At 39.0% G+C, this 23362-nt stretch overlaps 1 protein-coding gene across 5 annotated transcripts in view; it reads left to right on the forward strand.

The window, feature by feature from the left end:
- Window positions 1–10735: 10735 nt before the first annotated feature.
- MBTPS2 (membrane bound transcription factor peptidase, site 2) overlaps window positions 10736–23362 on the forward strand; it is a 40299-nt gene continuing 27672 nt past the window's right edge. The window contains exons 1-4 of one of the 5 annotated variants that reach the window (XM_025997454.2): window positions 10904–11164; window positions 12168–12293; window positions 14220–14368; window positions 17306–17546. In XM_025997454.2, coding sequence (XP_025853239.1) covers window positions 14355–14368; window positions 17306–17546 — 255 coding nt within the window. In that variant the 5' untranslated portion in view covers window positions 10904–11164; window positions 12168–12293; window positions 14220–14354. Of the gene's footprint in view, window positions 11165–12167; window positions 12294–14219; window positions 14369–17305; window positions 17547–23362 lie in introns of all 5 variants that reach the window. The other 4 variants (XR_011998270.1, XM_025997453.2, XM_072744461.1 and 1 more) reach the window with 4 other exon arrangements.

A 23362-nucleotide genomic window follows, 5' to 3' on the forward strand; every position in this document is an offset into this window, starting at 1 on the left:
ATATGGATATTGGCAGCACATGTCAACTTTAAAAGGAACTGTGATTGGCATAGAGCACAGAAATAATCAATAACACTTCCCTGGTATAAGTCCCCAATGTTAAATTTATAGTCTTTGACCATTTTTTTCCTCAACCTAGGATCTGAGACTATCTGAAGTTCAGCAGATATATTCTCAAAGATCTGCAGTAACTTAACCCTTTAAAAACAGGCCTGTAGGAGGTTACCAGGGCCTAGGAGGAGGGGGGAATAGAAAGATATTATTTAATGGGTTCAGAGTTTCTCTTTGGAATGATGAAAAAGTTCTGGAAATAGTGATGATGGTTATATATCATTGTAGCCACACTAAATGCCACTGAACTGTAGGCTTTAAAATGACTAAAAATGCGGATGCCTGAGTAGCTCAGCAGTTGAGCATCTGCCTTTGGCTCAGGGCGTGATCCCGGTCCAGGGATCAAGTCCCACATTGGGCTCCCTGTGGGGAGCCTGCTTCTCCCTCTGCTAGTATCCCTGCCTCTCTCTGTCTTTCATGAATAAATAAAATCTTTTTTAAAAAGGCTAAAAATTTAATTTTTATGTTATGTTTATTTTATCACAAAATTTTTTAAAAAACAGGTGTGTAGGGAGTTCCATTTCCAGTAATATGGTACATTTAGCTATCCTGAAAAATCTCCTAGGACAAAAAATACACAAAATAATAGAAAATTTTAAATATTTCATAAATGCATGGTTGAGGTAGTGGAAAGTAAGGGAAATCCTCAAGGTTTTAAAAAAATTCAGGATGAGAAAAACATGAATTCAGAGCAGGGAGTGAGCTCTGAAACAGGTAGCTGCCCTGATGTCATCTGCTGACCTGAGCTATTTTAATGGGCCCTCAATAGGAACAGAAAATGTGGAAACTAGACCCTCAGTGAGTGAACTAGAACAAACCAACCATCCCCAGAATGTGACAGTAAAGAAGAAACTTGCCCCTCTTGGCCGTGGCTATAGATGGAAGAGGAAAAAAAAAGGCCCCTATGAAATTTTCTAATTACAAACTAGCCTCTAGCAGCTTTGGTGCCTATAAGTCTTGATAATTCCTGTTGCTTCTAGATGTGGTCTCTTTACCTTTATCTTTTTTTAATATGTGAAAAATCATAATAGATAATTTTTCAGTAAAACTCACCTAATTCATTCACTTGTTCTTCATATGACACATTCTTCCAAACCTCTTACCCCTCCCCCCCAACAGTCTTCCTCTGGGCACTTTCTAGTTTGTTCCAGTGTCCTCTTAAGGAATGATGGCTACTATGGAAAATAATAAGAAGGATTTGGCTCAATCTGTGCAGAGTAGAATAGGACTATTACTGCTTGTGATTGGTGTAATACTTATCTACTACTTGATAACAAATAACGCTAAAAGTGAGTGGCTTGAAGTAAGATTTATAATCTCACTGTTTCTGTGGGTCAAGGATCTGGGCATAGCTTAGGTGGGTCCTCTGGCTCAGAGTCTCTCACAAGGTGGCAGTCAAGTCAGCTGGACCACAGTCATCTCAAGGTTCAATGGGGGAAGGATCTGCTGCCAACCCTGCTCCTGAGGTTATGGATTGTCTTCAGTTTCTTCAGGCTGCTGGTCTGAAGGCCTTAATTCCTCACTAGCTATTGGCCAGAGGCCACCCTCAGTTACTTGCCTCTCAATAGGACAGCTTATAAATACAGTAACTTGTCTCATCAGAGTGAGCAAATGAGAAGAGAGAGAGAGAGAGAGAGAGAGAGAGAGAGAATATAAGGAAGCTAGAAGTCACAGTCTTTTATAATCTAATCATGGAAGCCACACCCCATCATTTTGGCAATAATCTATTTATTAGAAGCACATCAGTAGGTCTAGCCCACACACAAAGGGAGGGGATTACACAAGGCAATGATAGATCATTGGGAGACATTTCAGAAGCAGCCTACCACAACTGGACACCATACCTCTAACCCATCTAATTGGGACCTAAAAAATTAATGATTTAGATTTAAGTGACCCCTCAGATTAGTGGGGCCCTTAGGTACTTGGCAAAGGTAAATCTTACCCTTCTCTGGAGGAACTTACCTTAAGCTCAGGCATTAATTACTTCCACCAGGTAGAATTCCAACAAACAGGAGTTTGCAATATAAAGGGAAAAAACACTATCATGAGCAATAATTAGCAAAAACAAAGGATCAGAACAGCCAACATTAGAGATACTGGAATCATTGGATACATGATATATAATAAATAAGCATGTTAAATATGTAGAATTGAAAATATAATTAAGGAAAAAGGCAAAGTAAAAAAAAAAAACACAACAAATCAGATTTGAAACAAAACCAAATATAATTTCTAGAAATTAAAAATAAAATGGCTAAAACTGGAAAATCAATGGACTGGTCAGAATAGCAGATTAAACAAAGTTGAAGTTAAAAATAACGAACTGAAAGATGGATTTCAAGAAACTGCCCAGAATGCAGGATGATAAAGACATGGAAAATGTTAAAGAAAGGGAAAAAGACATAGGGGATAAAGAAACTATTATATCTAATCGGACTTTCAAAATGAGGAAGGAAAACTCAAGGGAAAAAGAATATTCAAAGTGAGAATGACTAAGAATTTATCATGTTTAAAAAAAAAGAATTTGCCATGTTTGGTGAAGATGACAAAACATAAAATTCAACAAGCCGAATAGTGCTGGATACCTACCTAGCTTTCAGCTCCACATTCATCCTACTATCCCTGGCAAGGTAGCACTGGGTTGGATGTTTGCAAACCGCTTTCCCAGACTCCTTTAGCAAGTGGCTTCCTCCTGGATTCCACCAATAAGAGGCACTAGTACCGAATCATAAGTAGAAAGAGGGTACTAGCAGAAGTTCTTCTCTCAAATTTGCTCACTTCCTATTTTTCCTTCTGGCCACTAGCCCTTAGCCACAACATTTCCTCCAACCGTCCAGCCCAATCATTCCTGGGATGGTGGCCCCCTCCACCATCCTTCAAGGTTCTGGTAGCATCACACCCTCCCAGTTCTATGCCTGGGGGGCATAGTATAGGCCTAGAGATGTGCTAGCTGCTTTATGCTTTCTAATCTCCCAGCTACCTCACCTTTGTTCCTCTTTCAATCTTTCAATATATGTGTAGCCAATTCCCTTATAAAATCCTGTTTTGAGGGATCCCTGGGTGGCTCAGCGGTTTAGCACCTGTCTTCGGCCTGGGGTGTGATCCTGGAGACCTGGGATCGAGTCCCACGTCGGGCTCCCTGCATGAAGCCTGCTTCTCCCTCTGCCTGTGTCTCTGCCTTTGTTTCTCTCTGTGTCTCTCATGAATAAATAAGTAAAATCATTTAAAAAAATTTTTTTAAATCCTGTTTTGAAGTACCTAGCATGGTTGCCATTCTCCTGCCTGGACCCTGACCCATATAGCAACAAATTCCAAGCAAGTTAGAGAAAAAGAAATGAACATCTAAATACGCCAGAGTGGAACACTAAAAACAAGGCAGATTACCTAAAACAAAAGACAGTTAAACTGGCAACAGACTTCTCAACAGCAACAATATAAGCCAGAAAATAAGTAACATTCTCAAAATGCTGAGTGAAAACAACTTTCAACCTAGAATTCTATGACCTATGAAACTATCATCTAAAATAAGAGGGAGGGACGCCTGGGTGGCTCAGTGGTTTGGCGCCCGCCCTTGGACCGGGGTGTGATCCTGGAGACCCAGGATCGAGTCCCACGTCGGGCTCCCTGTAGGGAGCCTGCTTCTCCCTCTGTCTGTGTCTCTGCCTCTCTCTGTGTGTGTCTCTTATGAATAAATAAATAAAATCTTTTAAAAAATAAATAAAATAAAAAAAATTAAAAAAAAACAAAAACAAAAAATAAATAAATAAAATAAAATAAGAGGGAAATCAAGATATTTTCAGACAGGCCATAAGAGAATACTTTTACTTTAATACTTTAGAGCCTGCTGAATTAAATAACAAGGATGCACCGAGGTTTTGTTTAAACCTTGGAACTTGGGATTTAGAATTTTGTTTCCCACCTTTGGAAGTCCAAATGGCTAAAGCAGAGCAAAATATACCACCGCAGAATATGCCTCTTTGGCATATTAATTTAAGCTAGTGTTTTTGTTTTTGTTTTTAGAAACAGCAAACACGGGAGAAGCTCTGAAAACTGAATACAAGTTACCCTTTGTAAGAAATATTTAAAAGGCAAATCTCCATTTGTAGCGGTTTCTCCTGTACCAGAAGGAGGATGACTCTTAATCTCCAGAAACCCTTATCAGTACAGAAGGCAACAACTCAAAACTGCTTAACAGCCTTACCCTTGTTTATTGTGCTTTTCCTGGTCACCTCCCGTAACCGGCTCTCCCACCAAGTTCTTTTTCTTTTAGATGAAGATGATATTTAAGGTGGTAGCTTGGGCCATTTTAAGGAGTTACTCCATTTTCCTGGGTCTCTCCCATGTATATAGGAGGTGTACATGTTATTAAGCTTCTGTTTGCTTTTCTCCTGTGAATCTTCTATTATGGGGGGGCAGTCTCAGCCAAGAAATTGAAAAGGTAGAAGGAGAATTATTTTTCTCCTCTATATGGCAAATGCCTACTTCCACATCATTTCTGCAACCTCTGAAAATTTGCACAACCAGTGATCATATGATGGAGTAGGTATCATATATAATTAGTGAAACAATGTGAATAATATGAGTAAGATGTATCACTTGCATCTACTGAAAACATTTTAATATTCACTTTCAAACATACACAGAGTCTAAAATAACTTGAGGTGAAAAAAACTTATTCATGCTAAGTTTAAAATCCATCACTTGATTAACAAATGTATACCCATTACTGAAGAGTAAAATGCTGTGGTAATTATAATTTTTTAAACTATTAAGTTTATGCAGAAAACCAACTAAGAATCTGCATTGCTTGGCTTTTGCTAGGTTATGCTGTAGCAACAAACTCTAAAATAAAGAGCTATATTTAGTTTTTTGTTCTTCACTTCCACTTAGGTCATAAACTTTCAAGAAAGTCTCACTAAGGAATTACTCACATCTTGCAAGGGTAAATTAATGGCAGAAAGTTGGTTAGCCATGTCAACATTTCACAAGCAGGAAAAATTCCAAAGTCCTGTTCAATAGCATCCTTGATAAATCATCTTCAATTTATACATGAAAAAATAATGTAAAGTATCAGAAGAATAAAAGTATTAAAGCAAAACAAGGTCTCAAAACCACATTTTATTCCCACTTATCAAATTTCAAAATAATAGACTTCTTGAGAAGGCTTTGAGAATTCCTTATAGTTCTGTGCCTGAGAAAGCTAAAAGTTAAAGAAAAGTCTTATTGACAATATTACTATAGACTATAGGCCAGCATGGTTTCTCTTTTAAGGGCCAGATAACATTTTAGGCTTTGTAGGCCATTAAGTCTCTGTCATAACTACTCAACTCTGTTGTGGTGCAAAGCTGCCCTAGATAATATGCAAACAGAGAAGCATGGCTGTGTCCCAATAAAACTTTATACACACAACAGGCAGAGGGCTAGATCTGACCCTCACGCCATAAGTTGACATCTCCTACTAGATACTATAAACTATTTTCAATAGTTGAAGATGAAGGATTTTTTTTTGTATTTGCTGAAGCTATAAATGCTAGTTTCAAGTTCCTTCTAAAAAATGTATTATTGAAAAATTTCTTGAATAGTGTTCTTCTATATATAGAAAGGCTATGATATTGTTACATGTGCTATTTTATCCAGGAGATCAGACATTTGGATATGTAAAAACAACTACAGGTCATATTTAAGACTGACGATATGGTAGATTAATAATGAATTTCACTCTGCTTCTGTTCATAGTTCAGAGATTAAGGTCTCACACAGCTATCAACATAATGTATTCTGACTGAAGAACTATTTATAGGATGGAAAATCAGTGGTAAAATGTGTCACTATTATTAATAATAGAACAAACATGGTAAAGGTGGAGTGATTTAGGAATCATAAGTACACAGTGTTTTGTTTATATGCACTTCAGTACTGTAATCAGAAAGTAATTATCACTGTCTATAAGCAGAAGAATAGTGGGCCACTTCATCATACTTCAGTCAAAGACAAAAGTACATGATGTCCAGAGATTTTGGAATTGCCTTGTCGTATACTTAACAAGATGTTTCAACATGTTTAAAAGCCATATTTTTTTAAGATTTTATTTATTTATGAGAGACACAGAGAGAAGCAGAGACATAGGCAGAGGGAGAAGCAGGCTCCCTGTGGGGAGCCCAGTGTGGGACTCAATCCCAGGACCCCGGGATCATGACCCAAGCCAAAGGCAGATGCTCGGCCAGTGAGCCACCCAGGTGCCCCAAAAGCCATCTTGAACGAAAACAAAATAATATGCTTTTTAGAGGAAAAAAAAAATACATTTTATTAAAACTGCTTGCAGAGAAAGTACTTTGCTTTGCTGGAACCTGAATGAAGAAGTAGCCAAACTGATGCTTTCAGGGTACAAATATTTCTTACATTATAGCTGCTAAAAAGATTCTCTTCCCACTCCAGAAAGATGCAGACATTCATGCACACAAAATGAAACTGAAATGCAGATGGAAAAACCTAGATGATTGGTTTCTTGAAAGCCAATTATATTGCTCGATTAGTACATTTTTAGAACCAAGGTTTATAAGGACAAACATTCACATGACTGTAAAGCAGCAGTTGCAGGCAATTCATATATATATGAAACAGAACTGAAGACAGCACTTTCAGACGAGATTCAGAAAATATTTTCTTCAGCTGGAACTAGAAACTTCCATTTGTGGAACTGCTTCATCCAAACTGTGCCATCTTCAACCATACCAAGACTAGGGATTTAAAATGGAGAGGAGTCTTTACCTTAGTCGGTTCCTATTAAATAGAAAGGAAAGGCTTAGTAATTGTGTGGAAGCATCAACACTAGCAGTATCCCATAATGACAGCACTAAGCAAACAGTATGTGCTACTAGACCCTCCATAGGTGAGAATGAACTTCTATTTATATGGTAATAACACCACTGCTTATTTCCAAGTGTTCCTCTCCTTCCAGGTGATGACATGGGTTAAGCACAACTATCTGACTACTTTTGGCTAATGAAACATGAGTGGAAGTAATATGCGCACATCTGGGCCAGGGCACTTCACTGCCAGTGGTACATACTCTAGTCTTTGCCACAGTAAACTCTCAACCTCATTTTGAGATGTGAGCATGATAAAATAGTGGAGTCTCCATCAGCATGCCAGCCCATGATGGATACGTAGCACAAATAATTCTTTGTTGTTTTTAGCCCCAGGGATTTTTTTTTTAAGATTATTTATTTATTTATTTATTTATTTATTTATTTATTTATTTGACAGAGTGAGAGTTCAAGAGCAGGGGGAGAAGCAGAGGGAGAGGGACAAGCAGACTCCACACCACATATGGAACCCAACATGAGGCTCCATTCTACGACTCCAAGACCAGCCCCTGAGCTGAAACCAAGAGTTGGGCGCTTAACCAACTGAGCCAACCAGGTGCCCCTAGCCCCTGGGATTTTAGAATTTGCTAACTAAGCATAACCTAGCTTATCCTATAAGTTAGTGTCATAAATGTAGAGTATAGTGACCCCAAAAGCAAACTATCAGCCTACGTTGATAAGAAATAAATATTCCCGCATAAAATATCAAACTTTAAAAATCTGAATACTAGTATTTTTCACCATAAAATGTAATAATATTTTTAAATTAATATCTCATGTTCTATCTCATGTTGATTCTGGTATCTCAGGAGTTTATTATATGATGTTGATATTCTGCTTCAGCCAAATACTGATCTTTAATTATGAGAGTGTCTCGCATTCAGCCAAAATATATATATGGTGCCCCCTCTAAAAATAATAAAGTAAACTTGGATGAATAAAAATTCAGCTATGTGCGGAGATCCCTGGGGGGCTCAGCAGTTTAGTGCCACCTTCGGCCCAAGGCATGATCCTGCAGTCCCGGGATCGAGTCCCACATCAGGCTCCCTGCATGGAGCCTGCTTCTCCCTTTGCCTGTGTCTCTGCCTCTCTCTCTCTGTGTGTCTCTCATGAATTAAAAAAAAAATTAAGCTATGTGTCCTCTATTTAAAATAGTTACCTGATGGGGGCCCTGGCTGGTTCAGGCAGTACAGCATGCGACTTAATCTTGGGGTCATTGAGTTCAAGCCCTGTGTTGGGTGTAAAGCTTCCATAAATAAATAAATAAAATAAAAATAAAATAATTACCTGACAGAAACCTGAAACAATTTGTAAATTAGGCCACAAATCTATTTTAAGAAAAAATACCTTGATCTGGAATTCAGACATCTTTTCCTGCCATCTTACATCCTCTATCTTGTCTCTTCTGCTGCCACCAGCTGGCTTCCACTACTGATAAGTTCCAGAAACCAGCAGGATTCAATTCAGTGTTTTGTTTTGACTGCTAGGTCCCTGATGAGAACACCAAGTCAGCTAAATAAGTGAATTTTTAGGTTGGGAACAGAAAAACACAATCAACTCATTTCCAATATATTTTGGGTAATCAGATAGCCACACCATAGCCGGTACTTGTCCCAGCAAAGGTCCAGACAAGGCTTCAGGCTAACAAAAAAAAGATTTTAAATTAATAGTCTCTTTCCAGGGTAGAACAGAGTTAAAAACTGCAGTCATTATGTAAGAGTGAACAAAGGTCAGTTCAGACACAATAGCCTACCAGTAGTCTTAGTGTAGCTTGAAGCTTTCATAACTTCAGAAGTACAAATGCTACAAACTTAAAATATCATTTGAAACTAGAAACAACAAATTTCTTTCATGCTTATCATTTAGTCTTGGGAATTTTTAAACAGTAAATGTATTTTATTTTTTATTTAACGTTATCTTCAGTTGAGAGACTAAAAAACTTGAAATTTAAAATTATTCAGAATTCACAAAATGAAAGTGTACAAGAAATTGAAATAAACTTTCAAGTGATGGATTTTACAAGTTTGTAGCAAGTATGCTTCTGAAATTATCAAAACTTAAAACTGCACTATGATTATTGGGGCAACTATACATGGAAAACTGGGGTCACGCAGTACTTGAATACAAACATTTATAACAAAAGAAAAAAAACAAAAAACAAAAAAACATTTATAACTTATACTCAGCTGTCTAAAATAAGTTGAAACATTTTATTACAACATATACACAAACATATGCAAAGAGATATAAAACTGAGGCATAAGGTCTCTTGAAGCTAGAGGGACATGGTACTAAATTATTAAAACTTTAGGGAAAGGATGGGAGAAACAGGCACATTAGTAGCAGTATCTGTAATACAGCTTCCTAGTTTTATATTGTCATTTTTACTTTAGAGGTGCTAAGGGTCCATTTTTATTTGGGATAATTGTTCTTAAAATAGTATTATATTCACAATATTAGTATTGATATTATTATTGATAATGATGCTTTTCCACAAAAGTTAACTTACAAAAAGACATGAACATTCTGATAATGCATAAGAACACTCCATAAATAGGAGTTTTCCTTTCCTTTAGAAGTCATCTAGGTCAGTGATGTTTAATCTTTCGTGCACAGTGGAATGGCCCAAGGAGCTTAAAAAATACCAAATCTTGGGTCCCACTCTGAGATTCACATTTTGTAGTCTAGGCTACAAAATAGGCATTAGAAAATTTAAAAGCCCTGCAATGATCCTACTATATACAGCCAAGCCTGAGAGCCACAACTCCAGGTCAACATATAACCAGGTATAGGTGAGCATAAAAATATGTGGAGATATTTAGAGCTCCAATTTTTTACACATAGCACCAATCTCAGAGTTCGTAATGGAAGGGGTTGCGGAAGGAACCTAATTTAATCAACAAGGATGAATCTCCAAAATATTATGTTGGTGGATGGAACTAGAGGGTATTGTGCTAAGCGAAATAAGTCAGAGAAAGACAATTATCATTTCACTCATATGTGGAATTTAAGAAACAAAACAGAGAGGATCATAGGGGAAAGGGAGGGAAAAATAAAATAAGATGAAAACGGAGAGGGAGACAAAGCAAAGAGGCTTAACCATAGGAATCAAACTGAGGTTTGCTGGGGCGGGGGGAGAGGCATTAAGGCGGGCACTGGAATGAGCACCGGGTGTTATATGCAACAGATGAATCACTAACTCTACCTCTGAAACTAATAATACACTATATGTTAACTAACTGAATTTAAGTAAAAAGTTTTTTAAGTAGAAAAAAATATTATGTTGAATGAAATAATCCAGACACAAAGGAGTATACTTATTCTGGGAAGAGACAAGAATTCCTGAGATGGAAATGTTCTGTTGTTTTTTTTTTTTTAAGATTTTTGTTTACGTATTCACGAGAGGCACAGAGAGAGGCAGAGACACAGGCAGAAGGAGAAGCAGGTTCCATACGGGGAGCCCCATGCGGGACTCGATCCCCGGTCTCCAGGATCACGCCCTGGCCTGAAGGTGGCGCTAAACCGCTGGGCCCCCGGGCTGCCCTGTCCTGTTTTGATTAGGGTACACAGATGTATACAGTTACCCAAACTAAATGAAATTGATAATGGAGACCTGCATGATTTCGCTTTGTGTAAATTACACTTCAATTTAAAAAAAAAGTAATTCACCTAAATCTGGATACCTATGACAGGGTCTGGGAGGCGGACACGTGACCCGCCATCTTCAGAGGTCCCCCTACTCTCACTAGCTTAAAGGGAACAGCAACCCCCGAGCAGCACCGGAGAGAATACAGAGCCAACAGCAGGGAGGGCCAAAGCCTCAGAAATCGCTAGAGGGCTGGCAGCCGGCCCGGAGCCGACGCCCACACCTCTGCGGCCGGGTGTCCCACGAAAATAAGCCCCAGCACCCTCTTCCGGTGCGCACATGGCCGGCTGTGTACTTTAAGGAAGGGTCCGGGGGGAAACGGCGCCGCCGCGAGAAAGGAGCCGGCGGCAGCTTGGTTCCTGCGCGGATGCTGGGGCCGTAGGCACCGCGCTTTCGGCTGGTTGCGGCTCGCAGGGAGGAGGACGCCGCGGCCCGCTTTCCCTCCGCCGCCTCCGCCACTGCCATGATTCCAGTGTCGCTGGTGGTAGTGGTGGTGGGCGGCTGGACTGCCGTCTACCTGACCGACTTGGTGCTGAAGGTGAGGGCCACGGGCCTAAAGCCCAAGCCCGCGGTGTCCGGGGCCGGAGCGCAAGGCCCCAGGGCTTTCCTCCCGCTGCCTCGCGCCTCCCGGGCTGGAAGCCGCGGGGCCGATACCCACGTGCGCCCTTTCGCGTGGCGCCGGGCCCCGTGGGGTAAATAAAACACGGCGGCCGCGGGAGGGGTGTGGCGGTCTGCGCAGCCGCCGCAGTCGCACTGCGGGGCGGTCCGGGCCCCGCCGCCTTCGGGTCCTGCCCGGGAGGTGCCCGTAGTGGGCTCGGGGCGGCCGGGGCTTGGGCAGGCCCCGCGGCACTGTCCCCGGGGGGAAAACTAAAAGTCCGCCTAGGAAAGGCATCGCTTTCCCTCATTGCCTTTAAGGCCGCGACCCTGCAAAGACGGTGGTACTGCAGTGAATCTAAATCCGGTTGTGATTTAGACCAGCGGTCTCCAACTTTTAAAGTGCATACAAGCAGTTGGACTTCCTGTTAAAATTCGAGGTCTGATTCAGCAGGTTGGGGGCGGGGCCTAGGATTGTGCGTTTGTAACCAGTTCCCAGGTGCTGCCAGTGCAGTTAGTGCACAGACCGTACCTCTAAGCAGCGTACCGAGGTCACAGGATTTAGAGAACTAGTTTCTGACTCCAACTCCGATTTGCACCCTGCACCCACTTCTTCACGCTAACCTCTTTCCCCCACCCCACACCCCCCGGGTGCGTGGTCCACTCTTCAGCTATTTGGGAAGCGTAGCAAAAACAATGCACAATTGTCCTATCGCGTCTTTCAAGCAACCTTTGGAATTGAATAGCGGGGTGGGGGCGGTAGGGGGTGGAGGTAATGATACAGTCATTACAACATACAGATTTTATTCCACAGTACAGTTCTCATATGTTTAATAAAACCTTCATGTTACGAATACCACTTTAAATAGAGTATTAGAGTTTAGTATTGTGTGTTTTAGGTGTAACAGTAAAATGAAATGATACTTGTGCTTCTTTGTGCATTTCAGCTTGCAGAGTGAGGAGGTTTTACAGTAGAGTCCTTAGAGCAAGAGCTGGGTTCAGCCACTTCTCAGCCTTTGTGACCTTGGCCAAATTACTCTCTGTGCCTCGGTTTCTTCATCTTCAAAATTGAGGTAATAATAGTAAGGATCTTCCCAGGTTGTAGAGAGGGTTACAGTGGTTCATACACATAAAGCTTTGCTACTGAACCTGAAATTCAAGGACCAGCAGCACTCGCATCATCTGGTAGCTTGTCAGAAATGTAGAATCTCAGACCTTATCTCTGACCTACAGAATCAGAATCTGCATCTTTTCAAGATTCTCAGGTGCTTCCTCTGCAGGTACTTAGCATAGTGTTTAGTATATCATAGCAGCACTGGCCACTGCTTCTTTAAACAGTGATTCTGTTCAGAAAAAAACAAAGCCGCATGATTTCTTCGTGTTGCATATGTGACAAAAACCCAAAATAAAAAGAACTTTTCAAACCTCCAGTCTCTTGTCAAGTGTGTGAGGTGATCAGGTTACTTTAATTTCAGTAACAGCCCCTAGCTCCCCAAACAGAGCAATATTCCTTGACCAAAAGACCTAACTCTCACTCAGAATATCTGCCTGGGGAATTGGAGAGACCTCAAGTTTAGGAGTCTGCACCTTCAGCTTCTCTGCTTCCAACTTGCTCTGCTGTTCCACATTTGAGTCTTCTAGGATTTACTCAGTAGACTTATACTGAAGGGTTGTGTTGCTCTACTTTTCCAAGTCTGGGAAAACAATCAAGTTTTTTAAGAATTCACCTGAAGACTTAGAACAGAGAACACTACAGATCTAAAGGCAAACAGATACCTGTATCAGGCCATTTTTTTATGACTGTGATAGGGCTCAAATATCCTTCTAGAGACAGATTTCTCAGATGGATGAATTATCAGTATGACAAAATACTTAACAGTACTTAACAGTAACTGAGGGGTAATAGGGGTCAACGTCAGGGTATATAAAACAACCTTATGTTATCCAAAATCCTATATTACTCAAGGACTTAAGACATCCCTAAAGATAAAACTTGTGAGGTTGTGTATAAGCAGCTATCCCCTCAACCCTGAAAAATGTTTTAAGTTTCTAAGACCAACATGGCTTTACAGCAGTTTTGTACTTTTATATAATCAAAGGCAGCCTAATTTCTTAGGGTTGTTGCCCATAAGAGGATAGAAAACATTGATTCCAACTAACTTGACCCCTGTGTGGGATTGTTGGATTGTTTTTTTTTTTAATTATAACATAAGACTTCCTTTTGTGGTGACAAGGCTTCTAGACTTCTGCTGCCCAGTGTGGTAGCCACCAACTACAAGGAGTGCTAGAACATTTGAAGCGGCACCAGTCCAAATTGAAATGTGCAATAACACTAACACTGGATACAGAAACCTATGTACAAATAAGTAAATGGAATGGAAGTATTTTAATAGTTTGTTATATGTTGAAATGATAGTATCTTATTTTTAGTTTAAAAATATATTTAAATTGATCAGTCTCTGTTTACTTGTTAAAGTTCATCTACTAGAAAATTTAAAATTACATTTGTGGCTCACATATTTCTATTGGACAGTGCTCCTGTAAGAGCTCAGCAACCTTTTTCTGTAAAGGGCCAGATAAGGATTTTAGGCTTTGTGAGCCACATAGCATCTCTGTTACATATTCTTGTTTTTTGTTGTCTTTTTTTATAATCCCTTAAAAAATGTAAAAACTGTCCTTCACTCACAGGCTATCCAAAAACAGGCTGTGTTATGGTGTCCCTGGTTGTCTCAGTCAAGTTCAAGACCCACATTAGGCATAGAGATTACTTTAAAACAAAAATGGGCTGTAGACCACATTTAGCCCATGGGCCATAGTTTACCAGACCCTAACCTCAACAGATCAGCTTAATATCCTGAAGAATAAACATAAGGCTTTTAAATTTTAAGTATCTGGGTAGTCAATATCTTGCTCTCCTGTAGAAAAGACTTTTTGATTTTCTTAAACATCATACATGTTCTTCAAAACTGAGTGACGTGGAACTTTTCTTTTTTTCCTAGTCATCTGTGTATTTTAAGCATTCTTATGAAGACTGGCTGGAAAACAATGGATTGAGCATCTCCCCTTTTCACATAAGATGGCAAACTGCTGTTTTCAATCGTGCCTTTTACAGTTGGGGACGGCGGAAAGCAAGAATGCTTTACCAGTGGTATTCTTCATTTTCTTTTTTTTTTTTTTGGTTTAAATTAGTCATGATCATGAGAAGTGCTTGTTAAATGAACTACTTCCATAATTTTCCAATCTACTGAGTTTTAAAATGTTGGCTGTTTAAAATTCTTCTGGTTTTATATAAACTTAGGGGATTACATCATTGTGCTTTGGCATACATCAAAAATCAAGGTTCTGTATCTTGATCTGAGTGGCAGATACATGGGTGCACATGTAAAAATTCTGTGAACTGTACATATGAGACTTGTACACTTCACTGTGTAAGTTATACAGTATTAGAAATGCAAAAACAGGGACACCTGGGTGGCTCAGTAGTTGAGCCTCTGCCTTCAGCTCCAGGCGTGATCCCGGGATCCAGGATCGAGTCCCACATCAGGCTCCTTACAGAGAGCCTGCCTCTCCCTCTGCCTGTGTCTCTGCCTCTCTCTCTGTGTGTCTCATAAATAAATAAATAAAATCTTAAGAAAAAAAAAGAAACGCAAAAACAAAGAAAAATGAAAAGAAAAAGAGCATTTTCCATCAGGAAACTAATTCTGTAGAATTCTGTCCCCCATCATCACACATAGAAACAAAGGCCCTGGGAGTCATAGGATGCCCAAGTCTGCAGGCTTTCCCTATACTGCTTTTGTGATACCCCTCCAGGGGAATGACATTTAAGATATTTCACAACCAGTAAGGCATATAACAAACCAATTGGGAAAATGGCCCACCACATTGTAGCAGCAGGGCTCTGGAGTCCCCTGGCCACCTGGCCATGCCAGGCATACCCCTTTAGTTTAATAAATTTCTTAAATCAAGGAGCATATATTATTTATTGTTAAGAGGTTTATAATGATCTCTGGGACACCCTAGAGACCAATAGGTTTTGTAGTTGGCAGAATAGAGTGTGGGCATGGGAGGCCTTTGTCTAAATTCCTTTTTATTAGAAATGTAGCTCCAGATAGATTAGAGCTAAATGTAAGTAATCAGATCATTAAAGAGCAAAAAATGCAATAGCAGATCAAACAAAATAGAAAAAAAGAAAATAATAAAGAGCAGAAATTAGTGAAATAAAAACTATATGGAAAGAAAATCAGCAAAGCCAAGTATTGGTTCTTTGAAAAGATTAATAAAACTAATAACCCCCCCAAAAAAACTAATAAACCCTTTCCGTAATATGAAGAAGAAAAGAAAATACAAGTAAAAATCAGAATTGAATGGTTATTACAAAAAAAAAATAAAAAGTAGTAAGCATTAGTAAGGATGCAGAGAAAAGGGAACCCTGGTACACTGTTGATGGTAATAAATATTGGTGCAACCACTGTGGAAAACAATATGCAGGTTCATCAAAAAAACTAAAATACCACCAGATGGTAGCTACACTTGTAGTGAGCATAGCAGCATAAATGTATACATTTGTTGAATCATTCTGTTGTATACTGAAAGTAAGGTAACATTATATGTCAACTATACTTCAATTTAAACAAAAAAAAGAAGACATACCAAAAGATCCAGTATTTCCACTACTAGATATTTAAAGCAAACAAAAACACTGATTCAAAAAGATATATGCACCCCTATGTTTATTGTAGCATTATTTACAATAGCTGTGATATGGAAGCAGCCCATGTCCATCAATAGATGAATGGAGGGGCACCTGGGTGGCTCAGTCAGTTAAGTGTTCAACTCTTGATTTCAGCTCAGGTCATGATCTCAGGGTTATAAAATTGAGCTCTGTGTCAGGCTATGCACTGGATATGGAACCAAAAAAAAAAGATGAATGGATAAAGAGAATGTGATATATATATATATATATATATATATATATATATATATATATAAAATGGAATATTAGTCATAAAAAAGAATAAGATCTTGCCATCCATTTGCAACATGGATGGACATACAGGGTATTCTAAGTGAAAAAAGTTAAGGAAAGAAATACTATATGATTCCACTTACATGTGGAATGTAAAAACAAAAATGAACACCCAAACAAAAACTAAGCAGAGTCTTAAATACAGAGAACAAACTGTTAGTTGCCAGACAGGAGGTGGGTAGAGGGATGGGTGAAATAAATAAAGGGGATTAAGAGCTACAAATTTCCAGTTACAAAATAAGTCACAAGAGATAAAAAGCAGAGGATAGGGAATATAGTCCTCAATACTGTAATAATATTGTATGGTGACTACACTTATAATGAGTATTGAATAATACATAGAATCAATATGTGGTACACCTGAAACTAATAAAATGTTATATGTTAATTGTACTTCAATTTTAAAAAGTCAGAATTGGGGACGCCTGGGTGGCTTAGTTGTTGAGCGATCATAAAATAGAGCTAAAACAAAATGCAAACAAAACTGGTATATGAAAAAAGAAATGGATGTCTATAAAGTCAAAAGAGCTTTCATAATTACATGAGAACAAGATCAAAACAATTCTGTGTAAATGGGCAAAAGACATGAAACAAACTTCTTTTTTAAAAAAATTTTTTTAAAGATTTTATTTATTCATGAGAGACAGAGAGAGAGAGAGGCAGAGACCTAGGCAGAGGGAGAAGCAGGCTAGGCTCCCCATGGGGACTTGATCCCAGGACCCCGGGATTACGACCTGAGCCAAAGACAAATGCTCAACCACTGAGCCACCCAGGTGTCCCAGGAAACAAACTTTTTATTGAGAACAATAGTCAGCCTCTTCAGTGATGAGAGAATTAGAAAGTATTACAACTGCTTAAGACATCAGTGCCTGTGTTCAATCACATACCTCAAGTTCAATTAGGAAAATGAGGCAGAGTTATTGAAATCCTGTTTTTTTTTAAGTTATTGAAATTCTTATCCATTATTTTGAAACTATGAAATGTGGCAGGTCGATGAATTTGTTAACCCATGAATTGTGAGGAATCGTATGTTTATGTGATTTTGTTTCCTCCTGACAGGTTCAATTTTGGAATGGTGTTTGGCGTCATTGCCATGTTCAGCTCTTTTTTCCTCCTTGGGAGAACGCTGATGCAGACTTTGGCACAAATGATGGCTGACTCTCCCTCTTATTCTTCTTCCTCTTCTTCCTCTTCCTTTTCTTCTTCCTCCTCTTCCTCTTCATCATCTTCCTCTTCTTCCTCTTCTTCCTCCTCTTCCTCCTCCTCCTCACTTCACAATGACCAAGTGCTACAAGTTGTGGTAAGTACCTTTCTTTTTTGCTTTAAGTTTATTGTACCACAAATATAAGATATTTCTTCTGGTTAACATTACTCCTATCCATATTCTAAATATGGAAATCAATGAAAAGTCTCACGGTTTCTCAAATTACCTGCTTAATCGAAAATATTAATAGGAATATAGTAAATTTTTGTTGCTATATGTAGCAGTAGTAATGGAACAAATTCACCAGCGTCAAGACTGTCAACAATTACACAGATATATGGTTTAATTCATGTTGTCTTCTTGAGGTGTTAAATGATTGTTTCTATCAAGGAATAAGTTTGCCTCTTTAAGATCTCTATACCATATAAATAAATTGCATTTTAACCCTGTGTAAAGTGTTTCCCTTTCTGCTTCATGGCTTTCAGACTTTAACCAATAATATCCTTTTATTTAAAGATATAAGACCTTGAATGGTCACTGTGACTTCCTGATGTGAAGAATAATGTGCTGAGTTTTACTCCTTTGACTATAAGCTATTTATAATAATTCTCACTTGAAAGCACATGCATAAACCTATACCTTACTGATGCATGTCTCCAGAGTTTGGAAGGGTGCTTTACCATTGACTAACTTTTATTTCAAATTGTTTACATGTATAGTTTTTTATTTCCCTGAGTTGTGGGTGTTCTGTTCTTAATCATGCTCTTATTAATGGAGTAGACTATTTAAGAGCTAGTTACAGGTTTTTTTAACTCTTTTTTTTTTGTGTGTGTGTGTGTGGTTTCTACTAGATGGGGCCACTATCGGGAAGTTTAGAAGTCGTTTGTAGAGAATGATAATGAATCTCTCCTATGGTCATAGCTCTTTTTTAAGGGTTCAAAGGATTCGCCAGGTGAGGCCTCAGAAGAGATGATTTATTTCTTCAACATTTACTAAGTGTAGTCTGCCTACTGGCTCTGTGCTGAGTCCTACTTATATGGGGAACAAGATCCAATCCTAGCACTCAGGGAGCTTTTAGTCTAGAAGGAGAGCTACTGTGATTGTGCTACAGTTGGACAGAGTTCAAGGTGCTGTGGGAACAGAGAAAAGGCATGCTGAGATGTCCCTGATACTGGGAAGAGAGGAGAGAAGAGCTTCATGGGAAGGGTGAAGAGAGTCCCCATAGCCTCTCAGGAAAGATGGCAATTGAGCATCCCAGTAACAGAGGGAACCATATTTGCCTATTTAAGGTCTTTATACTGTGTAAATAAATTTCATTTTAAACCTATGTAGGGATCCCTGGGTGGCGCAGCGGTTTGGTGCCTGCCTTTGGCCCGGGGCGCGATCCTGGAGACCCAGGATCGAATCCCACATCAGGCTCCCGGTGCATGGAGCCTGCTTCTACCTCTGCCTGTGTCTCTGCCTCTCTCTCTCTCTCTCTCTGTGACTATCATAAATAAATAAAAAAATAAATAAACCTATGTAAAGTGTTCCCCTTTAGGGAGAGGGGAATAATAGAGTTATAATGAAACCTAGGTAATATACTGTGCTTCCTGAGTGAGGTTTTTTTGCCCATTTTATTTTATTCTTGCAGCAATCTAGAGGGAAGTATCTCATCACAGATGAGAAAACCAAGGAAGAGACATGTTAAGTCACTAGCCTGTAATCACAGCTCGTAAGTGGTGGATCCATCATTCACCCACCACTGACCTCAGAGCCATTATGCTCTACTCCCTAAAGAAAGACCAGTAACGGGGATCTCTGGGCGCTCAGCGGTTTGGCACCTGCCTTCGGCCCGGGATGTGATCCTGGAGTCCCAGGATCAGGTCCCATGTTGGGCTCCCTGCATGGAGTCTGCTTCTCCCTCTGCCTGACTCTCTCTCTCTCTCTCTCTCTGTCTCTCATAAATAAATAAATAAATAAAATCTTAAAAAAAAAAAAAAGAAAGACCAGTAATTCTTTAAAGAACTACAAAGTCACTTTCACCTGTGTCTAGGAGGTATATGGTGCAGAAGATAAGATGGGAAATATAGATAGGGTCTGGGTTATGAAAGACTATTCTAAGAAGTTTTTATTTGGGGGGTTATCAGGCTAGTTCAGTGAGGCTGCAGTCATCCTAAATTCTCAGGCTACACAATTGGTTACTGTTTGCCAAAGAGGATAGTAGAGAAAGAAGCAAGTTGGGAGGAAATCTGATCATTCACCTGTCTCCTTGCTAGGATTAGAATGGCAAGGTGTTCAGAGAATAAATTATTTCTTCTTTCTGCTTCTCAGTTTATTAATAGAGCTCACAAAAATATTGACTCTGTTAGGTTCTAAAGGTTCCTGCTTTAGAACCATGAAAAGGTCAGCTGTTCTCTGTAGTCCACTGTGCATATTTATGTATACATTTAAGAATGTTCTGTCTCCTGACTTTGATAGGAGTTCTTATAGCTCAGAGAACATACTGTCTATTTACATTATAATTCCTACAGCCTCATTCAGTATTAATTTCCAAAAACCTGGTACTCTCTGTCATTGAGAGATCAGAATTCTGGTACATCTAATACCCTCTATAATCATGGCCAAGACAGATGGGCAGTCACATACTGTTGCCAGCAAATAAGATCTGCCATCTGTTAGTATAGTCACACACCCAAATCCTTACCTTATCTCATCATTACATCCAGAAAATAATAAAGCAAAAGGGGCACCTTGGTGGCTCAGTCAGTTAACATCCAGCTCTTAATTTAAGCTCAGGTCATGATCTCAGGGTTATGAGATCAAACCCTCCTTTGGACTCTGTGCTCAGCATGGAACCTGCTTGACATTATCTCTCTCCCTCTCCTGCCCCTCCCCCCAGTGGTGCTCTTTCGCGCATGCGCGCTCTCTCTCTCTCTGTCAAATACATAAAATGTTTTAAAATAGTAATAAAGGAAAGGAACCACTGTCCTATTGAATCAAGCCTACTGATTAATTTGAAATAAAGATAAAATAAGATACATACTTTGTGATATAGAGAGAATGTATAAGAATGAATCTTAAGTATGTAAACTTAGAAGAAGGGTCAGAGAAAAGGAAACCACTGATCTGAACAGGCGGACACCTAACACCATGGAGTGGAGCAGGTATGCAGAAGAACGCACCCAGATATTCTTAGAAAGAGTTGCTTAGTAGGGTCTCAGTAAAGAGAACTTCAGATAATGAGTGTCATTAAAATATTCATATCTTTTGATCATTTATTTCCACATCTAGGACTCTAGTTTTAAGGAACTACGGAAAAAATAGTATTCATCTAATTCTTACCCTAATATGGAAAAAACAGTATTCATCAAATTCTTATCCTAACATTATTTCTTATTACGAAGAATTGGAAACAACCACAGCGTGTAATCGAGAAGTGCTTAAGTTATGGGATTGTTACACAGTGCAACATTATGCATATGTTAAAAATGAAGGTTATGAAAACTAGTTTCATAACTAAGGAAAAGACACTTGCAATTAATGAATTTAGAAAGTGATCCAAGCAACATTGTTTGAATCTCCTTTTTAGCCTCTAAGGAGACTTAAAAGTGAAATTCCTCTATGCACAAAAATAAATTCCAATTGAATTAAAATTGAAACACAAAATCATAAGACCTTGAAAGACAAAAAAACGGGTTTCTGCTTACATGAATACAGAATTCGGATGAAATAGGGATGCCTGGGTGGCTCAGCGGTTGAGTGTCTGCCTTTACCTCAGGGCATGATCCCAGGGTCCAGGATCAAGTCCCGCATCAAGCTCCTTACAGGGAGCCTGTATGTCTCTGCTTGCCTATGTCTCTGCTTCTCTCTCTCTGTGTCGCTCATGAATGAATGAATGAATGAATAAAATCTTAAAAAGAATTAGGACAAAATAAGCATAACACTAATGGTAGAAACCATGAATATTAATAGATTTGACAACATAAAAATTTTTGTATATCAAAAAACTAAAAGCAAAATAAATTAAAAGGCAAAAGACCTTGGGAATACATCTATGACTAATCGTTGATATTCGAAGTGATCTTACAGAGCAATAAGAACAAAAGACCATGCTACAAGAAAAAAATGGACAAGTCATGAGTAGGTTACTCACAAAAGACCTATCAGTATCAGAAGTAGAGGAAAAGTTGAGCTTTAATAATCATCAAAGAAATATAAATCAAACAATGAGATGCTTTTTATTTCCCTCAAGATTTGAATAAGTTTGCCCAAGGTTATGGAAGGGTCTGCTTCTGGAGAACAGTTTGATATGTATCAAACTTCTTTAAATTGTGTGTAATGATAGCATATATTACCCTCTCAGTAAAGCATAATACTAAACATGGGACAAGGATTATCTCATTAAATCTTCAAAATTACCCTTTTATGTAAACATGGTTCTTTCCATTTTAATAATGAGGAAATTGCAATGCTGGGGGAAATAATTCAAACTTCCTTGAGGTCACTTAGCTAGTTAGAGATGGATCCAGAATGTCAAACCCAAGTGTCATGTCTGTATTCAGAGCCTGAACCAACCATGCTTGTTTAAGAATTTATTCCCCCCAAATATTTGAATATATGTGTCCAAATGTGTTTATCACAGTATTATAAGAGGAGAAACTTTTAAAACAAATGCCTATTTTATAGAATGCAATACAGCTATTAAAAAATAATGAGGGGCGCCTGGGTGGCTCAGTCCCTTAAGCATCTACCTTCAGCTCAGGTCATGATCCTGAGATCCTGGGATTGAGCCTCACCTTGGGCTCCCTGTTCAGCAGGGAATCTGCTTCTCCCTCTCCCTCTGCAACTCCCCTCTGCTCGTGCTCTCTCTCTCTCAAATAAATAAAATCTTGTTTTAAAAAAAGTCACGTTGACCCAGAAAACACTCATGGAAAAATATTTGTGATTCTAAGTGAAAGAGGCAGGTTTTAAAACCATATTTATAATAAAAGTATAATTTTTTAAAATATACATACACGAAAAGACTAGGAGGACATAAATTAAAACATTGAGAATGGTAATGGGTTTTTGTTTTGTGTTTTGGGAGCAGGATTATAGGCTTCTGTTTTCTTTGATTTTTCCAGTTTTCCTACTTTTTTTTTTTAATTTTTATTTATTTATGATAGCCACACACACACACACACACACAGAGAGAGGGATAGAGAGAAAGGCAGAGACATAGGCAGAGGGAGAAGCAGGCTCCATGCACCGGGAGCCCGACGTGGGATTCGATCCCAGGTCTCCAGGATCGCGCCCTGGGCCAAAGGCAGGCGCTAAACCGCTGCGCCACCCAGGGATCCCCAGTTTTCCTACTTTAAACACATTTTATAATTAAAATAATAAGACAGAGGAGGAATTTCCTCCAGAGGGATACTTTTAGGGTCCAGCTTCTGGACTATGAGAAATAGATGTTCAGTATGTAAATAATATTAATGATGCCTGGCATGCCCCACTTAACCTTATTTATGGAATTTCTCCTTAATAGATGACATAAGTTGCGAGTGATTATTTATCTTACAAGACAGTTCTTGGGTATCTAAAAAACTTGACCATGCAGCCCTTACAGTAGCAAATTGGCCTTGTATATGCAGTAATACATATATGCACACCATCTTAAGAGCAAGTGATTGCAAGACAACTTCTGCTTCTTCATAGGCCCTTGATATGTCTGTATGTTTCAAATAACTTTCTGCATTTAATTTTAATGTAATATTTATTATTCTGATACTATTTTTTCTGACCAATGTATTTGACAAATTGATATAATCAAAGAAAAGGAGGGCATGGGGAGGCCTGGGTGGCTCAGCAATTTAGTGCCTGCCTTTGGCCCAGGGCGTGATCCTGGAGTCCCGGGATTGATTCCCACAATGGACTCCCTGCATGGAGCCTGC

The sequence above is a fragment of the Vulpes vulpes genome, chromosome X, assembly GCF_048418805.1.
Source record: "Vulpes vulpes isolate BD-2025 chromosome X, VulVul3, whole genome shotgun sequence".
NCBI lineage: Eukaryota > Metazoa > Chordata > Mammalia > Carnivora > Canidae > Vulpes > Vulpes vulpes.